General features: G+C 39.1%; 1 protein-coding gene across 2 annotated transcripts in view; it reads right to left on the reverse strand.

Annotated features, from left to right (window-relative positions):
• Nucleotides 1-17,936, reverse strand: part of rbm20 (RNA binding motif protein 20) — a 47,007-nt gene that overhangs the window by 5,054 nt on the left and 24,017 nt on the right. For both annotated transcript variants that reach the window (XM_034239240.1, XM_034239241.1), the window contains 9 exons: nucleotides 14,278-15,307; nucleotides 10,777-10,841; nucleotides 10,331-10,440; nucleotides 9,325-9,425; nucleotides 2,668-2,796; nucleotides 2,009-2,140; nucleotides 1,839-1,918; nucleotides 220-922; nucleotides 33-119 (listed from right to left, as the gene is read on the reverse strand). In XM_034239240.1, the coding sequence (XP_034095131.1) occupies nucleotides 33-119; nucleotides 220-922; nucleotides 1,839-1,918; nucleotides 2,009-2,140; nucleotides 2,668-2,796; nucleotides 9,325-9,425; nucleotides 10,331-10,440; nucleotides 10,777-10,841; nucleotides 14,278-15,307 (2,437 nt within the window). The remainder of the gene's footprint in view (nucleotides 1-32; nucleotides 120-219; nucleotides 923-1,838; nucleotides 1,919-2,008; nucleotides 2,141-2,667; nucleotides 2,797-9,324; nucleotides 9,426-10,330; nucleotides 10,441-10,776; nucleotides 10,842-14,277; nucleotides 15,308-17,936) is intronic.

Here is a 17,936-nt window from a genome sequence, read left to right on the forward strand (position 1 = left end):
TGTAATAAATCAAATCATAGATCATCACTTACAGTGTTTCTTTCTTTACTACATTCTATCGTCTCTTTTGGCATGTCGCTTTGCTGAGGTGAAAACGATTTTTCTTTTGACTGGCGTTCCTGGAAAAATAAATGATTAAGAAGGTAGAAGGATGTGCAATGTGAAGCAGTTTTACACACGACACTCTTACATATAGATATGATTCAAAAAGTTACTCACAGTATTTTCAGTAGCATTTTCTTTATCGTGTTTGTCTGTAGTGGTGTGCCTCCTGCTTGTCTTTTTGCCCCTGCCCCTGTCTGGTGAACCCGGCCTCTTGTCCTCTAGTGTTCTGCGAAGTGGCTCCTCAGTTATCTCAAACACAGAATGCCTCGATCTATTATGGTAGTCGCCTCCATCTCTCCTCTTGGGCTTTGTGTCGTGCCTCTGGTATGGAGGTCTAGGCGGCTTGTCTGACTTGTACATTTGTTCCTTCATGTAGATGTCATCGTCCATGTTCCTGTACGAGTTGAAAGACATGCCTTGAGGGCTGCCTCGCGGTTGCCAGTCTCTGTTGCCCCTGATCCCTTCACCTCCGCCGCCTCCTCGCTCATCTGCAGATCTCGAGCTGATATGATCCAAGGGTTTCTGGTAAACCTTCCGGCGGTCGGCTGCTCGTCCACTAGGCCGATCATCATCCACGCTGCCCTCATTTCTCCATGGGTCTTCCCTTTCCCTGTCGTCCTCACCCCTTCTCAAGTGTGACGACCGATCCCAGGAACCCTGGCGGAGGCCCAGGCCATTGCTGCCTCTTTCCGGACCCCTGCAGGATGCGCCCTGGGGGCTGTGGGCTGAGCTGCATGATGTAAAACTTGGGCTGTGGGAATGAGGGCTGAGGGATCGGCTAATTGGGCTGCGGGAGCGTGCTCTCTCTGGGATGTAGCTTCAAGGAGATGATGGAAAGATTACATGGAGAAATCCCATAAATCTGCATTTTGTGTTGCTATACATATGTATATATTTATATATATATCACACTAACTCAACTTAAAGTGGACCTATCATGCTATATTTGACAAATATATTGTAGGGCCATACCTATACAAAACATGTCTGTGAAGTTTTTTTTTTCAAAATACCAAACAGATCACCCATTGTAGCTATGCCTCATACTGCTCAAACCCCTCTTTTGCAGCCCTGTTAGAGAAAGGCAGATTTTGGGTCCTTAGCTTGCAAAAAAGAAAAAATAGGAGGCGGAGCTAATGCCTGATCAGAATTCTACCGGAGAAGTTAAATTCGGTTGTGATAAAACACCATCCTGTTTAAACCACGTCAAGGATTATTTCTGAAACAGTATGGAGCTCAAATGCTTTTTCTCTTGCAGGTTTATCACAAGGTGAGTTCTTTTTTTATTTCCTGCTTTTTAAACACATGTGCTCTTCAGTACAGGTTAGCTCTGAGTGTTAGCGAGGCTTGCTAAAGTAAACAAAGTCGAGATTACGTCCAAAACACGTCAGGCATTGTTTCTGATGGCAACTTTCTGTGGGTCCGCCACCAATTATTCCGGGCTGACGTCAGCTCGGACGGAATCTGTATCCGCTCGTTGTACACCCGTTTTTAAAAGATTTGTGTACGGAGGAAAAGAGAGAGGGTTTTATTTTCTGACGCTGCGTGAGTTCCCCGACACACCGGGGACACATATTTATGTATAAAAGACATCACAAAGTGCATTTTGCATGATAGGTCCCCTTTAAGTTATAACCAGTGACATTTTCTACTCAATGAGTTTGCATTTGCTCTTTTAGTGACTCTCAGTAAAAAGTATTCAAGATTAAGAGTCGAAAGAGAAGTGGCCTTACTGTTCGTGTTCTTGCATCTCATCCCTTTCCTGCTGAGAGGTGATGTCGTGGATGATTGTTTGAACATCTTTACCTGGTTTCTAAACAGAAAGGAAATTCACATTTTCACAATTTATTATTTGGCAGCCTATAACTTGTGTTAGCTGTTTACTTTGTTCATTTAGTCTTACCTTGAGTTGCAGCTCCTTGTATCTCTTAGACATTCGTATGAGAAGTTTTTGATTGTTAATCGTAGCTGGAGTAAGTTGATAGTATTGAACCATGGCCTGAGCGGCTTCAACATATGCCATCTCAAGAAATGCCTGAAGGGAGAACAGAAAATTGCTCAAACAATATTCCATTATATAGTTTTCCCTGTACAAACCTGTTTAATATCTAGGATTTGAGACTGGATTCAAGCTAATGTTTAAAAATCATCATCACAAGTTAACACATTTCCACGCTATAATAAATTACCAGAACAGTTACTCAAGTGCCTGTAACCAATACCACGATTTTAGTTTAAATATGATAGGGGTATATATATATTAATGACGCGGCAGCAAGAGAGTGAGCTGTCATGTTCTGGTAGTTAAACAGCCAGTAAGATATGACAAAATATATGATATCACACAACAGCTGCAGAAGAAAAAAACTGTTGATAATCATAAAAATGCACATTGATACTTTGGTTATTGACAAAAGTAATTTCAAATTTAAATATTTGTTCAACTATGTTTTTCTTACTCGACAGGAAAGAACTCTGTTGAAGCCCTGAGAGGTCAAACCTACAAATATGCATTGGTTTATATGAATAAGAAATGAACGATGAATAATAATGTTCTTGTACCTGATGGGTGGAGCGCATGAGGATGTAGTTGGTGACTTTGCCAAAGGGTATTCCCAGGTGGATGACATCATTCTCAGTGCAGCTGCCTTCAGGGAGGTTGCAGATGTGAACGACCCGCCCTATTGTTGCCTGTATGGGTGGAAATGGCTGCAATTAATGGAACATTTATAACCATACATCACACTGATCTTTGAAAAACAATTTATTGAACATCTGAAAATAACTGCTGTTCAACTGCAGTTCATCTAATGGCCACTTATGGCTTGCTCCAAAAGCATGAAATTCCCAGTGGACCCCCATGTTAAAACGCAGTGTCTGGCTCACGTCTCTCAGTGCATGTCTGCAAACCATTTGGAGCTGAACCTGACTAGAAGACTATCAACATCAGCGTTTCTGTTGTTTCCCCGGCTCACACTGCAAGGAATCTGGGTGTGACACTGGATGACCAACTGTCCTTTACTGCAAACATCGTTGCTACAACCCGCTCCTGCAGATACACTCTGTACAACATCAGAAAGATACTTTGCCTACTGACCCAGAAGGCAACGCAGGTCCTGGTCCAGGCTCTTTTCATCTCACGCCTTGATTACTGCAACTCACTCCTGGCTGGTCTACATGCAAGTGCCATTCGACCCCTGCAGCTCCTCCAGCATACAGTAGCCTGACAGGTCTCTAATCTACCTAAGTTCTCTCATTCATACCAGCCAGTCACTGCTTTCGCATCGGGCAGTTCTACCTCACTGCAAGTAGGACGCTAGTACCCCTCCAGAAAAACACGGGTGTTTGCTATCCTGGCTTCAATATGGCCAAACAAGCTGCTCCTTCATATTAGGACGCCTGATAGTCTACATATCTTGCGTCGCAGACTGAAAACCAACCTGTTACGACTGCTCATTGGCTATTAAAAGCTGACACAAAAACTGTGTAGTATTAAAAAAAGGTTTGGAACTAATGCACCATTAACAGCCCCTGCCGGGCCTTGTCATTCCCTAGCTCCACCCTCTCAACCAAATATGGTGACTTCTTGCTCTGAAAAAACAAAACAATATGACTACATCCAACATCTCAAACTAGAGGCTTCAAAACAGGAGCCCAAAACCCAATGGGTGACGTCACAGTGACCAAATCCACTTCTTAATATGGATAACACTTTACAGTAAAAAAAAAAAAAAAGTACACATATAAAATTGTATATGTGATCTCTCAACAATCTTTGTAGCACATCAGAATTATCAGACTGTAAGAAATAAACCTGTCTAAGATCAATGTAACACTATCACACAGTATGTCATGTCATTTTCCCTCCTTGATGCAACCCATCTCATTTAATCTATTAATAGTTCCTTGGCAGTAGCGATAATGGAAGTCTACTTGTTTGGATTTAGAGACTTGTCAGCTGACAGGCCCCAGACATTTCACCCATTTGATACAAATCCCTCATGGCTGCCAACTATAGCGACCTGCATAGCTTTTTAACTTAAAGGAAAGTGACTAAATTAGATGGTAAAACTGATACAGACCCATTTGGATATAGATATATTATATCACTATTTATGCCTTATTATTTACTCTTAAACTATATATTTTTATATTTTATAAGGCAGACAATGTTAAGATTGTATATTCTTGCTTTCCTTATGTACGAAAATCTTATTAAGGTAATAGATCATGTAGAGAACTTCATGGCAGGGACTGTGGATGTTGTGGAGAGGAAGACTAAGGTCCATCATGCATTGTAAGCATGCTAATAGTGGTTGTTTCACCACTCCTATTAGTTTAGCTAGATCATTTACCTACAAAATTACTAACTTTAAAAATGAAAAGACAAGTACCATCTACTGATATAAAATCTCTATCTTTAATTATCATCTAACTAGCTGGTGCACATACCGCTTGACACTTTGTGTTCCTCTAACATCATAGCTATAAGAGGTTGTAAATTCAGCCTGTCATGTCTAGGAGTCTGATTTCTGCAACCATTGTGCTGCAACTGCAAGTTTTACAGTGCCCCTCCTCCTCCTCCTCCGCTTCCTGCTTCTCCAGCTCACAGACCTGACGGACAGTTCCATGTGTGTGACAGACTGGGGTTCTAACTCGGACCAGCGACCAGAGTCTCTGTTTTTACAGGGAACTTGTTCAGGCAAAACCCAACACCAACATAAACTTCACACTGGGTCCAATGGCTATAAAGTGTAGAATGTATAAAGGGGAGGAGAAGTCACTTTACTATGCATGTTGAAACATAATCAGTGTGTCAGTATTCAAAACATACATAAAGCGCTGATCACATATAGTCTATCAATAACATCTTTTTATGTTTATCTGAGAGAAACCTGATAACTGAGTACTCCGACTTATTTAAAAGGTTACTTTTGTCACAAGTAGGCAACCATACCCATGTGTTTTGGACGTCCCCTTAACTAAGAAAGTTTTGGGATAAAGAGTTTGAGGCCCTTAATGAAGTGTCACACTAAGGTGGCACTACTAGGAGTCATGACATAGGGCTTCGAGGTAACAGCTAGGAAATATCTTTTGCAAATATTGCTTTTGCTAAGTGGCTTAAACCAGACAATACAATTGTTGGACTGAAAAGGTGTGGAAAATCTATCAGATGGAACAAATGTTCAGATTCTCTGAGAATCCAGACATAAATATTTTTTTAAAAGGTGGAGTTCTGCAATTACTGTGCTGATCCGGTAAGTTGGTTTCACCACACCTTCTGAACTATTCCAGTGTCTCAACTTCCCAATCGAGGTGTATCTGGCGGCAGTGGCCTGCACATTCACACACTTACATTATGGGAGTATTATCTGTATTCTTTCCTTTAATGTTATCTTTCTTTGTATCGGCTTTGTGGATACAGCTGAATGGAAATGGAAAAAATAGTTGACAAAAGATTGAATATGTTCTCGAATAGAACTGTAACTGAAATAAAAACATTAAAACCTTAAAATAAAAATACTTTAAGCTCATGACACAATACTACACATTTGATAGTCTTGATTTTGGAAAGTTCTCTTTTTTTTTTTTACATAAATCATGAAAAGCCATATTGCCATTCAACCCCAATACGACCCAATCAAAAGAGGATCTGGAAGAGCCAGATAATTGAATTACTGAGCCACAAATGAATAGCTTCTGGCCAGCGAGCTGACATCAGCAGCTTCAGATGATGAGTGATAATTCCATTAGCAGCTCTGTGCCACGACCAAGAACACACAAAGGTCAGTGCAGGTTGGGCTCAATAAACACATCCAGAAATAGGCTGTATATGTCTTTTGAATATTAGAGAGAATAAGAGGCTCTCTGACAGCACTCACTTATGTCTGACCTGTAAAATGTCGTCTGTGTCTGAAAGCTCAGACAGTTTGAACACAGGCTCATGCGTAGAATGGTAGCGGTTTCAGTTAACAGAGGCCGAGGGCTATGCCATGTCACTGCCTACTCTCAAGGAGACACTACACACTCTGCAGGGGACTCTATAAATGGTTTGAATAGCAGTATAGACTTTTAACATTATTTAACATTAAATAAATAAAAGTAATGACATTTTTGGTTGAAACACCTTATCAAATCAATGTCACATCATTAGGCCTTAATTCACACATACAAAACAGGTTATAAACAAAAATTCCCCAAAACATTAAAGAACACTGCTACAGATATAAATAAATAAGAGTAAACTATAGTCAGTCATACTGAGGCCAATTTGCCAAGTCAGCTCTACAATAAATATATTTTTAATCGAGCTTAAATTCTGAAGTTAAAGGTAGGTAAGAATGGAGAAACCAGCTCGAGTGCGCTAGAATTTGAAAGTACCGGTACACAACCGGAAAAAATCTGCCCCTTCCTTCAGACTTCCTCACAGAGCCCCTCCTCCAACACACATGAACGCACACATGACCAATGAGGACACGAGATAAGTTTGTGCACAGATGGAAGGCTGACAGGCAGGTATTCCATCCAGTTATTTTAGCCGGGCCGGCTCAGATGATTGGTCGTGCTTTTTACAGTGCCACGGCTTCCACAGATGAAATATTTTTATGTATTTATTGTCAAAGCATTTCATATATTCATTGCTATCGGGATGTCAAGAGCATTCCATGGAATATCACAAAAAGTGTTTCTGAAGTAAATTACCTAACCTACCTTTAAAGTGGCAAAAAAACCTTTTTCTTAAAAGTGATTGTAAAGTCAATATTGAATGCACAATGCAATAGTTGTTAAATAATGACACCATAATCATTTAGTTTGGTTCCCTGCATACTTCTTAATAATACTGGGAGTGTTTAACTATATTTCTCAATGAACATGGATTGTTAAGGTTGTTACTTGCTTTGGACAGTAGTCAGGTTTATTATAAGCTGCACCCACTAGACTCGTAATGGGAGCCAATCTGCACCGCCCGACCCACAGAAAATAGTCATTATAAACTACAGGATCCGACCCGTAATTCATCAACATTAAGCATTTCAGTGCAATTGTGATACATTTGGACTGAGTTGAAAAGTGTTCTGTTTCTACTTTAACATTGAGTGAAGTATAGCTTGTTCATTTAACAAATTAGCTTCATCACGCATTTACATTTTTACATTTGAGTTGTCATTGTAAAAATCCATGAAATTTTACTTTTTCGTATTTCTGCAGAAATCTACTTTACACTACAGTCAATAGAGGTGAAGCTCCCAACACCATGACATACTGAACTAGAGCTAAATGGTGTAAAGATAACGACCATATCGCACTGCACTGCTTTACTCCTTACACTGAGAGCGTGTTGACTGACATTAGCTGGAATCTCTAAAGACATGCTTGTTTATTTGTACAAAGGAAGATCCATGTTGGAGAATCCAGGGAGATAGTCAGTCTGGTTTCACAGTTTCTCCCCACGTTCCTGTGCGAGCTGCTCGCACGCCAATCCCTCAGAACGCTTTACTAGTCTCTCACCAGTCTGAAATGTTACACCGCTGCCTGGGGGTGTGACCCATGGGTCTTAAGGTCTGTGCTCCTCACAGCAGTTAGCTCTAATCCCTTGTTTATCTCAGCTTGAGTTCCCTTATCACGTGAAGCTACTGTGTTATTTCAAGGCGGGATGCTGGAAACTCCAGTCGTGGGCTGTTGTGCATCTGTTATGTTTGTATGGGCGAGCTTCTCTGTACAGGATGTAGACTCTGGTAGTATCGTTAGATCACAGATAACCTATTGATTATTTTCAATTAAAAGTTTGGAGTCTTAAGTTTTGAATATCCAAACATACACGTATTAAACCTCTGAAAAAACTTCAAAAATTAAAACTGCATGTGGTTGTGTGTGTGCATTTGTGCTCTGAGTTCAACACAGGGTTTAAAGCCAGTAAATCCCCACCTGTTCTGCTTCGACAGGTGTGTGTTTATAGCCACCAACAGCCTTCACATATTTCCCCACTCATACAACAAAAACCCATTGTTATTAACTAACCTTTGAGGCATATGACTTTCACACTACTGATTTTAGGCTCCTTTTAAATTGGCTGAGTATTTTAATAATTGTCTTTACTATAATAATTTTTTACTATAAACTACTATCTTTTTATTTTAGTTTCTTATGTCATATGTACAAATGCATGTGATATGTATGTACAATATTTGTATGCCTTTTAGATTTCTCAGAAAATCCCAAAATGTGTCCAAACACACCATATACATCAGGTTCAAATATACACTGGAAATCATGTGAAAATGTTATGAAATATTAATTAATTTGAGTTATTTGTAATGCAACATTAAAATTGCCCAAATTGTTTATACTGTGACTTTATTAAAAATTGAATGACTTTTGTAAGGGGTTGCTATATAAACCATAATGTACATTGACTACACTGTGTATCTCTGTTAAATATAACACAAATCCCCACTGACAGAGCTCATTTTCACCTCGCTTATTATCTGCGCTGTGCTTTCCAAGAGACCTGCCTTTGTGATGGTTGCCTATGAACAGCTGCTGGTTTTCAACCCCAGTCGAGAGCCAACACTTTTGGCCAGGAAAACTGAGTGTAGCGCATCAAGTGCTGGTATATAAACTCTAAGAAATACTGAGATTTATTATAAGCCAAAGTCAAGTTGAGGCGATACCATATCTTCCTCTAAAGTAAGCTTTTATTTCATATATGTAATATATCATGGGCTAGATAATCGTACATTTCCATACATAGTTTCCAGCCACCATTTTAATGACACACTTTACCAGGCTATAGAGTTGTCAGCCCAGACAAAGCCTTCTGTTGCCCCAGCAGCTGTCAACAAGAGGATCTGTGTCAATTCATTAAGCAAAAACCTTCTGGTTTCATTCATCACACACCTTATACACCATTTAAAGTATTTAAAAAAACATGGAAGAGCGTAACCGTAATCAGCGATGAAGAGATAGTAACATATAGTATTACTCGGCACAACCCCCCTTCCCTCCATGATGTGTTATAAACATAGTCATTCATTTTAAGTGAAATATTAATCATTAATCATTTTGAACATTTCCATGAAACATGATATAATTGGATGTGGCTGGATTCGTGTTCAAGGATTACAGCTGTTCCTTATTTTTGCCTGTCACAACATTTGATTTATATGTCTAGGGCAAACTCTAATAATCCTGCACATAATACAACATAGTTTGTCTGACCTTTGACTCTGGCTGATGCGAGGAAAATCCTGTGTCTGACGTGGGATAAGTCTTCATGGCTGCAGCAGGCAAGTATGATGCATTAGCTCCAGTGGATACATCTGTGGAAACCATTACATTCAAAATTGTCTGCATCAGTCATCAAGTGCTTGATAAAGTTATATTTGTTGACTTCAAAGCTCCATTTTATAAATATTACCCACAAAGTGTATCATTTGAAATCATTATTAGACATGGTTGCTTTCTAGTTGTTCAATTTGTACAATTAAGGAACTAGAAAGCAATAGGTGGAATAACAGAACTCAAAACATGCCAAATAGCTAACAACTGACATCCAAGAATATTTGTTTTACTGTATGGACGATAAAAACAATGTCTTTGGTATTGTTGGTCTTTACAGTGTACAGTTCCTTATGAAATGGGTCAGAGGTATGTCTTTCTCATACAAACAAATATTAAGATTATTATTAATATTCTATAGACATAATTTGCATTTAACCCTAAAACTAGTTGAATGTACTGTCATTTTAATGATATGGCCCATGCTGCTGGATATGTAAAATAGTATGATGGGATTGTTCTCCTTGTTTCCAAACACTACATTCTTAACTGAAACAAGAATAAACATAAAGTTACATTTGTACCAGTAACTATAGGTTATCTGAGTGAAGAGACAAACTCCAACTAAAGGCTTCTCAAAAAGTTAGGCATCTCTTCAAGCTGTTTGCAGCCAACTATAGGTAGTTTGTCTTAAACCAAAAGGCAGTAACCCTCAAAAGCATATTAAGATGTGGCTTAGTGTTGCTGTGTACCATATTTTGGATACTCTAACAGCATACATCAATGTGCGAAAATACACTGTGTCAAGTAATAAAAACATGCCGCCTCACATAACTCTAGAAATACTCCCTGACCACCTATCGCTCACGTGTTTTAGCAAACAGAAAAACATCACTAACACTGAGAGCAAAAAGAGAAACATGTGGTGACAAATATTTTATCCTACCTTGACTTGCAGAGGAGTAAACCATTGAGTTCGTCCCTCCAGCGTTCAGACCGCCATCAGAAGGCCTACCGACAGAGTAGTGAACAGCTCCAGCTGATACCACTGCGGAGCTGCAACAATCAGAGAAGGCTGATTTTAGCTGCCTCTCCCCTGCCTTGCGCACTCATATCTTATGACAGAGCTCATATTCATAGAAAGATTAAGACTGCTACATATAGATCAAGGAAAAGCAAGATAAAATCCTTTCAACACTTGCTATAACAAACACATTTAAACACGAGCAAGGGGGAAATGAAAAAAACATGGCCATGGATAACAATTAAAAACATGTTCACGTATTATTATCTTGACGAAAAAAAACAATGTGAAGTCATTTGCTTTGAGATTATTTTACGTTGCCAATCAGGAGTAAAACCAAAATGTTGCAATTTCAACCAAAAACGCACCTTTCATTTGCGTACAAGGTTCGGTTCTGTAGGTGTAGTTTTCCCTTCACGTGCTGGTCCCAGTCCTAAAAAATACACGCACACAAACATTATATAAACAAAGTCTCAGAAAGCTTGGACAAACTGGAAGCTTGCTGCTTGGCCTACGATGGTGGCGCTTACATACCCTGTTGTATTGATTATTGTATTTTATTTGTTTAATTATTTCTCTGTACAGCATTTTGGTCTGGAGGTTTAAAAGTGCTTTACAAATAAAGCTGAATTGTATTGTAATTATAGAGACAACATCTTGGATTTACTTACTTAGTAGCTGCCCCTCTAATCAACCATTTAGCTGTGGTATGTTAGATATGTTCAGGCTGAAATGCTAGTTTCTTTCAAAGGACATTTACCGTGTACAGTTATGTTTACAAATCAACCAAATCCTCATTAATTTACGTCCAAGCATTGACATGTCTATTGATTAGATTAGATTACTTTATTGTCACTACATACATTTCATTACAAGCAGAGTGTAATGAAATTAAGAGGGTCTAACCAGAGTGCAAACAGTCAGTTATATACAGTGGTGTAGTGGGGATTTTTTTACTGGGTGGACGGGGCGGGGGGGGGGGGGGGGGAGACACTATGGACGCTGTGTGTGGACCTCTGTGTCGCCTGTCAGCGCAACTTACATGATGCCGTTTAGACAATATAATAATAAAGGGCGGAACCGGCGGTCAGCGAACTGATCCGGAAAATGGCATTTAAAATCAGTCATTAAAAAGAAAAGCTAATAAAAGAAACATTAAAAGAAAAAATACATGGATAAAAGTTACAGTGCAGTCTAAGATATGAATAGTTCAATTAAAAGCAGCGACAAAAAGAAAAGTCTTCAGCCTGGATTTAAAAGTAGTAAGAGTTGCAGCGGACCTGCAGGTTTCTGGGAGTTTGTTCCAGATATTTGGAGCATAGTAACTAAACGCTGCTTTTCCATGTTTAGTTCTGACTCTGGGGACAGAAAGCTGACCAGTCCCTGAAGACCTGAGAGATCTGGATGGTTCATAATTTAGCTGTAGGTCAGAAATGTATTTTGGGCCTAAACCATTCAGTGCTTTATAAACCAGCAGCAGTATTTTGAAATCTATTCTTTGACACACAGGAAGCCAGTGTAAAGACTTCAGAACTGGAGTGATGTGATCCACTTTCTTAGTGTTAGTGAGGACTCGAGCAGCAGCGTTCTGAATCAGCTGCAGCTTCCTAATAGATTTTTTAGTGAGACCTGTGAAGACACCATTGCAGTAGTCGAGTCTACTGAAGATAAAAGCATGGACAAGTTTTTCAAAATCCTGCTGTGACATTAGTCTTTTAATCCTAGATATATTCTTTAGGTGATAGTAGGCTGATTTAGTAACTGTTTTAATGTGACTGTTGAAACTCAGGTCAGAGTCCATGACTACACCTAGATTTCTGTCTTTATCTGTTGTTTTGAACATTGCAGACTGAAGCTCAGCGCTAACTTTTAAACGTTCTGCCTTGGCTCCAAAAACCATTACCTCAGTTTTATCTTTGTTTAATTGGAGAAAGTTCTGACACATCCAGTCATTGATTTGTTCAATGCACTTACTCAGTGTTTGAATTGGAGCATAGTCTCTCTCTAAATTTGTGTGTCATCTGCATAGCTATGGTAACTTATTTTGTTGTTCTTTATTATCTGAGCCAGTGGTAGCATGTAGATGTTAAAGAGAAGAGGCCCCAAGATGGAGCCTTGAGGTACCCCACATGTCATATTTGTCAACTCAGATGTGTATTTACCTACAGTATAGAAACAAAGTTGTTTCTGTCCTTTAAGTAGGATTCAAACCAATTTAGAACTGTTTCCGAAAGTCCCACCCAGTTTTCTAGTCAGTCGAGTAATATGTTGTGTTAACTGTTTGACACTGTCAACAGTGTCAAACGCAGCACTGAGATCTAATAATACTAACACTGAAGTTCTGCCACTGTCTGTGTTTAAGTGGATGTCATTGAAGACCTTTACAAGAGCAGTCTCAGTGCTGTGGTTTGGACGAAAGCCTGACTGGAACACATCGAAACAAACTATTTAAATGCAAGAAATTACTCAACTGTTGAAAAACAACTTTTTCAATGATTTTACCTAGAAATGGCAGGTTTGATATGGGCCTGTAATTGTTCATTACTGAAGCATCTAGATTATTCTTTTTTAAGAGCGGTTTAATGACTGCAGTTTTCAGGGCCTGTGGAAAAATACCTGAGTGAAGAGATTTGTTTACTATATGAAGTAGATCTGAGGCCATGCAAGGCAAAACATCTTTGAAAAATCCTGTTGGAATAATATCAAGGCAGCAGGAGGAGGATTTCAGAAGTTGAATAATGTCCTCTAGGTTTTTATCATTAATCTGATGGAATTGTGTCATGATGTCTGAATTGATTTTAAGTGGACACAGAGACAACACATTTGCTGTACCTGATGCAGAGGCACTGACTGTTTGTCTGATTTTCTGAATTTTGTCAGTGAAGAAGGAGGCAAAATCATTGCACGCCCTGGTGGATAGAAATGCAGAGGCTACTGACACTGGGGGGTTAGTTAGTCTGTCGACGGTAGCAAACAAGGCACGTGCGTTGTTTTTGTTTTTGGTAATGATGTCAAAGAAGAACGATTGTCGTGTGTTTTTCAATTCCAAATTATAAAGGCCAAGTCTCTCTTTATAGATTTCAAAGTGAACCTGGAGATTTGTTTTTCGCCACCTGCGTTCAGCTTTTCGACATTCTCTTTTTTCTGTTTTCACGGTCATGGCCTTTCTCCATGGAGATATTTTCTTGCCATACACTTCCTTTACCTTAGTTGGAGCAATGGCATCTATAACATTTTTAATTTTTGAATTAAAATGATCTACTAGCTCATTTACTGAGATGTTAGCAGGGGCAAGTGTGGAAGAACAATTCTGAGTAAACATTTCCCTAGTATTTTTAGTTAAATATCGCTTTGTGGTTACCTCTTTTTGAACATTTTTGTGAACAGAAATAGAGCTCTCAAAAATGCGGGACATAGTCTCAATTTGTGGGATGCGGGACAAATAAAAAAAATTCTCACACACACACGGTGCTGCCCCTTATACACACAAATCAAATCAAGTTGCATAAATGCTTGAGCTACGTTTTTATTATAATTACTTTGAAATATGCCCATTATGTTTTTGTCATTATTACAACAAATACACACTTGCAACTGATAACACTGGCAATGATTTTGTATTTATTAGACTATTAAAAAAAAATCATGCTTCAAATAAGTGGGGGTACAGCGTACCCCCGCGTCCAACGCCCACTGCACCACTGGTTATATACACATCTATCAGCAGTCTGTACAAAAATAAATGCACTATACAAATATACAAGTAAAGGTATATAGATGTAAAATGTATAAATACAAAAAAATACACTGAGGCGTAAATACAGTATATACATCAGTATATGTGCTTCAAGTATGATGAGTCCACTCACCTTGAGGTTGTAGACCTTCTTGTCACAGATGCTACACTGGTGTGGCAGTTGAGTGGGTGTGACGGCATGGTAATCATTGACTTGGTAAGGCTGAAGTGTCCGGGTACCTGAAGATAGGGTGTCATCACTTCCATGCAGGGGTTGGTAGCCCCCAAATCCCTGTGTACCACTTGAAGAAAAAGAGGAAACTCCACTAATGTGATTGAACTTGGGGTCAGGGGTGGGCTCCTCTGGGTTATACAGTTCTGTTCGGGACCGAATTGGCTGCCCAGCTGCTGTCCACATGTTGGCGGCATTAGAAACCATATCCACCTTTCCAGTGTGACTCAAGTTAGCCGGGCCCTTCCATTGCTCCTTGGAATTATAAACATTCACCTTCTGGTCATTGACACTAAACCCAGCTTGTTGCCCCAGCATATCATGCCCATAGAAATCTCTCTGAAAACCAACATTGCTCATGTTTTTTGCCTGTGTGTTGATCATTGTGTATTGTCCATCACCAGCAGTGGCTGATGCTGTAGATGTCCCTCCACCTAAGTTGTACTGAACACGCCGGTCAGTATCAGAAGGGTAAGTTGAGCCTGACGTTTTACCATACTCCGCACCCTGTTGGCCCACTGTCCCACCTCCACCAGGACGGTTCAGTCTCACATTTCCTGGGTTTTGGTTGAATCCCCCACCCACCAAGGCCCCCAAGCTTGAATTTGAAGAGGAAAAACCTAGCACCCCTGTAGGAAAGCCACCCTGAAGGTTTCCAACCATACTTGAAGTCCGTAGCTGATTGAACAGGGGTTGGGACATGGCGACATTGGAAAGAACCTGATTGAGAAGAGTAGCTGCATTGGCTGAATTACCCCCCTGAGCCAGTTTCAGGCGATGGAGGGTAAGCTGAGCTTGTAGCTGAGCAAGCTGGAGGCTGGCTGGTGTCAGGAGGAGCTGCTGGTTCTGCTGGTGTGGCCCCGAATGCACACCGCCGGCCCCTACCTGGAAACTCTTCTTTTCACCGCTGTCCAAGGGCAGTGCATTCATGCTTTGAGAAAAAGAAAAAAAAGAAATCACAATTCACTCAATTAGTTATAAAGTAAAAAAACAGATGAAAATTGTGACCCTAAATGAATGTCACATTGAGCACAAACACGCTCTTCAATTGTAAATCAAACCATATGGCTTCTCTTCATTCTCAGTATAGATGAAATGCAGATTAAGTGTGCAACTCAAGTTTGATATACCGAGCTAGAATAAAAATGAGTGCAGAAACAATGTCAGCCGGAACCGATGGGACCAAGGTATTTGGGGCTAACAATGAAATACAAGCCATTTAATAACAGTCCTTTGAAAGGCCGCGAGAAACAAGAGAGGCAGCCAGTAACCCCTCGAAGAAAACCCCATAGCTGCTTTCACCACAAAGCTATCCCCCTAATTTATGCTGAGGAAAGAAAACAGATTATATCATCTAAAGTCAACAGCAAATTGTAAAAATAATAATAAATCATTGTTATGCTTTCAGCTAAGTCAATACAGTTTTAAATCATTAAACTATTTTAATATTTTTAACATTCAGCTTTGAACTACAGAAACAAATATATATTACTGGAGACAATACTGGACACTACCCATAATATCAAAGACATCTTCATTTATTCATTATACGTAACACAACATTGCAAAAGGATAACATAAGGCCAATTATTGTAGTTCAAATGTAATTTAAATTCATTAAATCAGAATATATAATAATCAGAAGGATAGCTGCCCAGGCGCCTTCCAACAACAGAAACTGCTAATAAAACCACTAAAACCATATCGCCCACTGGTGCTGTGACCCTGTTTGATTGGCCTGTCCCTTTCTGATGAATGCTCTCCTCTCACATGCTGTCTAAACTTAGTCGACTTAACTATTCATCACATTATCTATATAAGCATTTGACACTGCTCTATCTAGAAACTCCTTCTACCAACCGTCAGCCATGGAGTTGTGCATGCAGGGATACCGATGTACTGAATTATGGTGTGTGTGATAATGTTTACACAGATCCTTCTTTAAAGGTTATACTGCACATGCAGGGAAATGGCTTATAAAACAGGCTGAGGCAGTACTTCTAAGTACAAAAAAAGTTCATGGGACATTATAACATAAAATTATGCAACTGAATCTTGTGGAAGATTATCACCTCCAGATCTGTGTTCCTCCTGGCTTATGTAGTTGGGATGTGGTCATGCGATTACATTGCCACATCATAAACTTGTCATATTACAACCATGACTTATACTAGTCTAAGCTATACAGATCTATAAACTCTGACGCTGACATATGGTCCCCAAATCCCACCCTGGAGATTAAATATAAAAAAAGAAAGAATGTTTAGAAAGCGGAAAAACGTAACACTGAAACTGCCTTACAGACATAATAACAGACATAATATTAACATATTATATTAATTCATACGTTTTTAAGGTTGTGCAATTGTAGTTGATCTATACAACTCAACTTTACAATGTGATATAATGGCTGGCAATTAAGAGATATCAAAGCAATTCTAAAACCTCAGTAGAAGCAAATGAACCAAAATTAGTTTTAATACAACTGATAATGGATCAGCTTTGCATCAAACATGTTTTCTTTAGAATAATATCTCTTTTCCTTTAGCATACTTGAACCATTTAAAAGTTATACCTCATATTTATTCATTCTATCAACTACTGTATGAAAGAGACTGGAAGTCAGGCCGCTCACCACTTTAAACTTAAAAAAAGCTTATTGTACTTTGAAAATCTGACAGCCTTCAATTTCAAATAACAGAACAGCTCTGTTCTGGACCGAATTGGCTTCCCAGCTGCTGTCCACGTGTTGGCGGCATAAGAAACCAATAAAGGTTATTGAGAGTTTGACCTAATTATAACATATTAATCTTCAAGGGCAACATTGGATATTACATTCACTGAAGCTGCTGTATTCATATCAAATCTTACACTCTTATTATTTGTCTGAAAACATTTTTAAACCATTTTATAACTTTCATGTAGTGTTGCTCAACAAATTCCACACATGGAAGATAACATTGTTTTTAACATCACAATAAGGGCAACATTATTCAATTAAATTGTCACCAAAAACTAAAAAGCTATTCAAGGTACTGATGTTGGAGTTTTTAACAATCACTTTGCTAGGTTTGCACTTCTTCCTCTTGAGCACTTGCTGGAATTTGTTGGCAATGTTGTATACAATAAAAGTTATATTATTATACATTTTTAGAACAACTTTAGTCAAACTAATTTGCAATAAGATGAAGGGATCACATACTATAGGTGTTTTTGCTTGGTTTAGGTTAACATACAAAACAAAAACATAAAGACACATTACAATTGCATCCCACATTCAAAGGAGTTACACATGTAATTAAGATTATTGACTCACTTTTGACAATTGACAGTTCCAAGTTTCATGGTTGATTGTACACACTCTTAAGTGAGTAAGCATGCTGATGGACAGATACACTTACACCATTCCAGCTTATGACTCAGAGCTATAAATACAGGAGTTGTCCTTTGCCTTCCTGACACACACTGTCCTTAATAGACTAATAAGGACTCTTGGGCTACTGGCACACTGTGCTAAACACTTCAGACCTATCTTGTGATGAAGATAGACACAAGAAGTG

Source organism: Gymnodraco acuticeps, unplaced genomic scaffold, assembly GCF_902827175.1.
Source record: "Gymnodraco acuticeps unplaced genomic scaffold, fGymAcu1.1, whole genome shotgun sequence".
Taxonomy (NCBI): Eukaryota; Metazoa; Chordata; class Actinopteri; order Perciformes; family Bathydraconidae; genus Gymnodraco; species Gymnodraco acuticeps.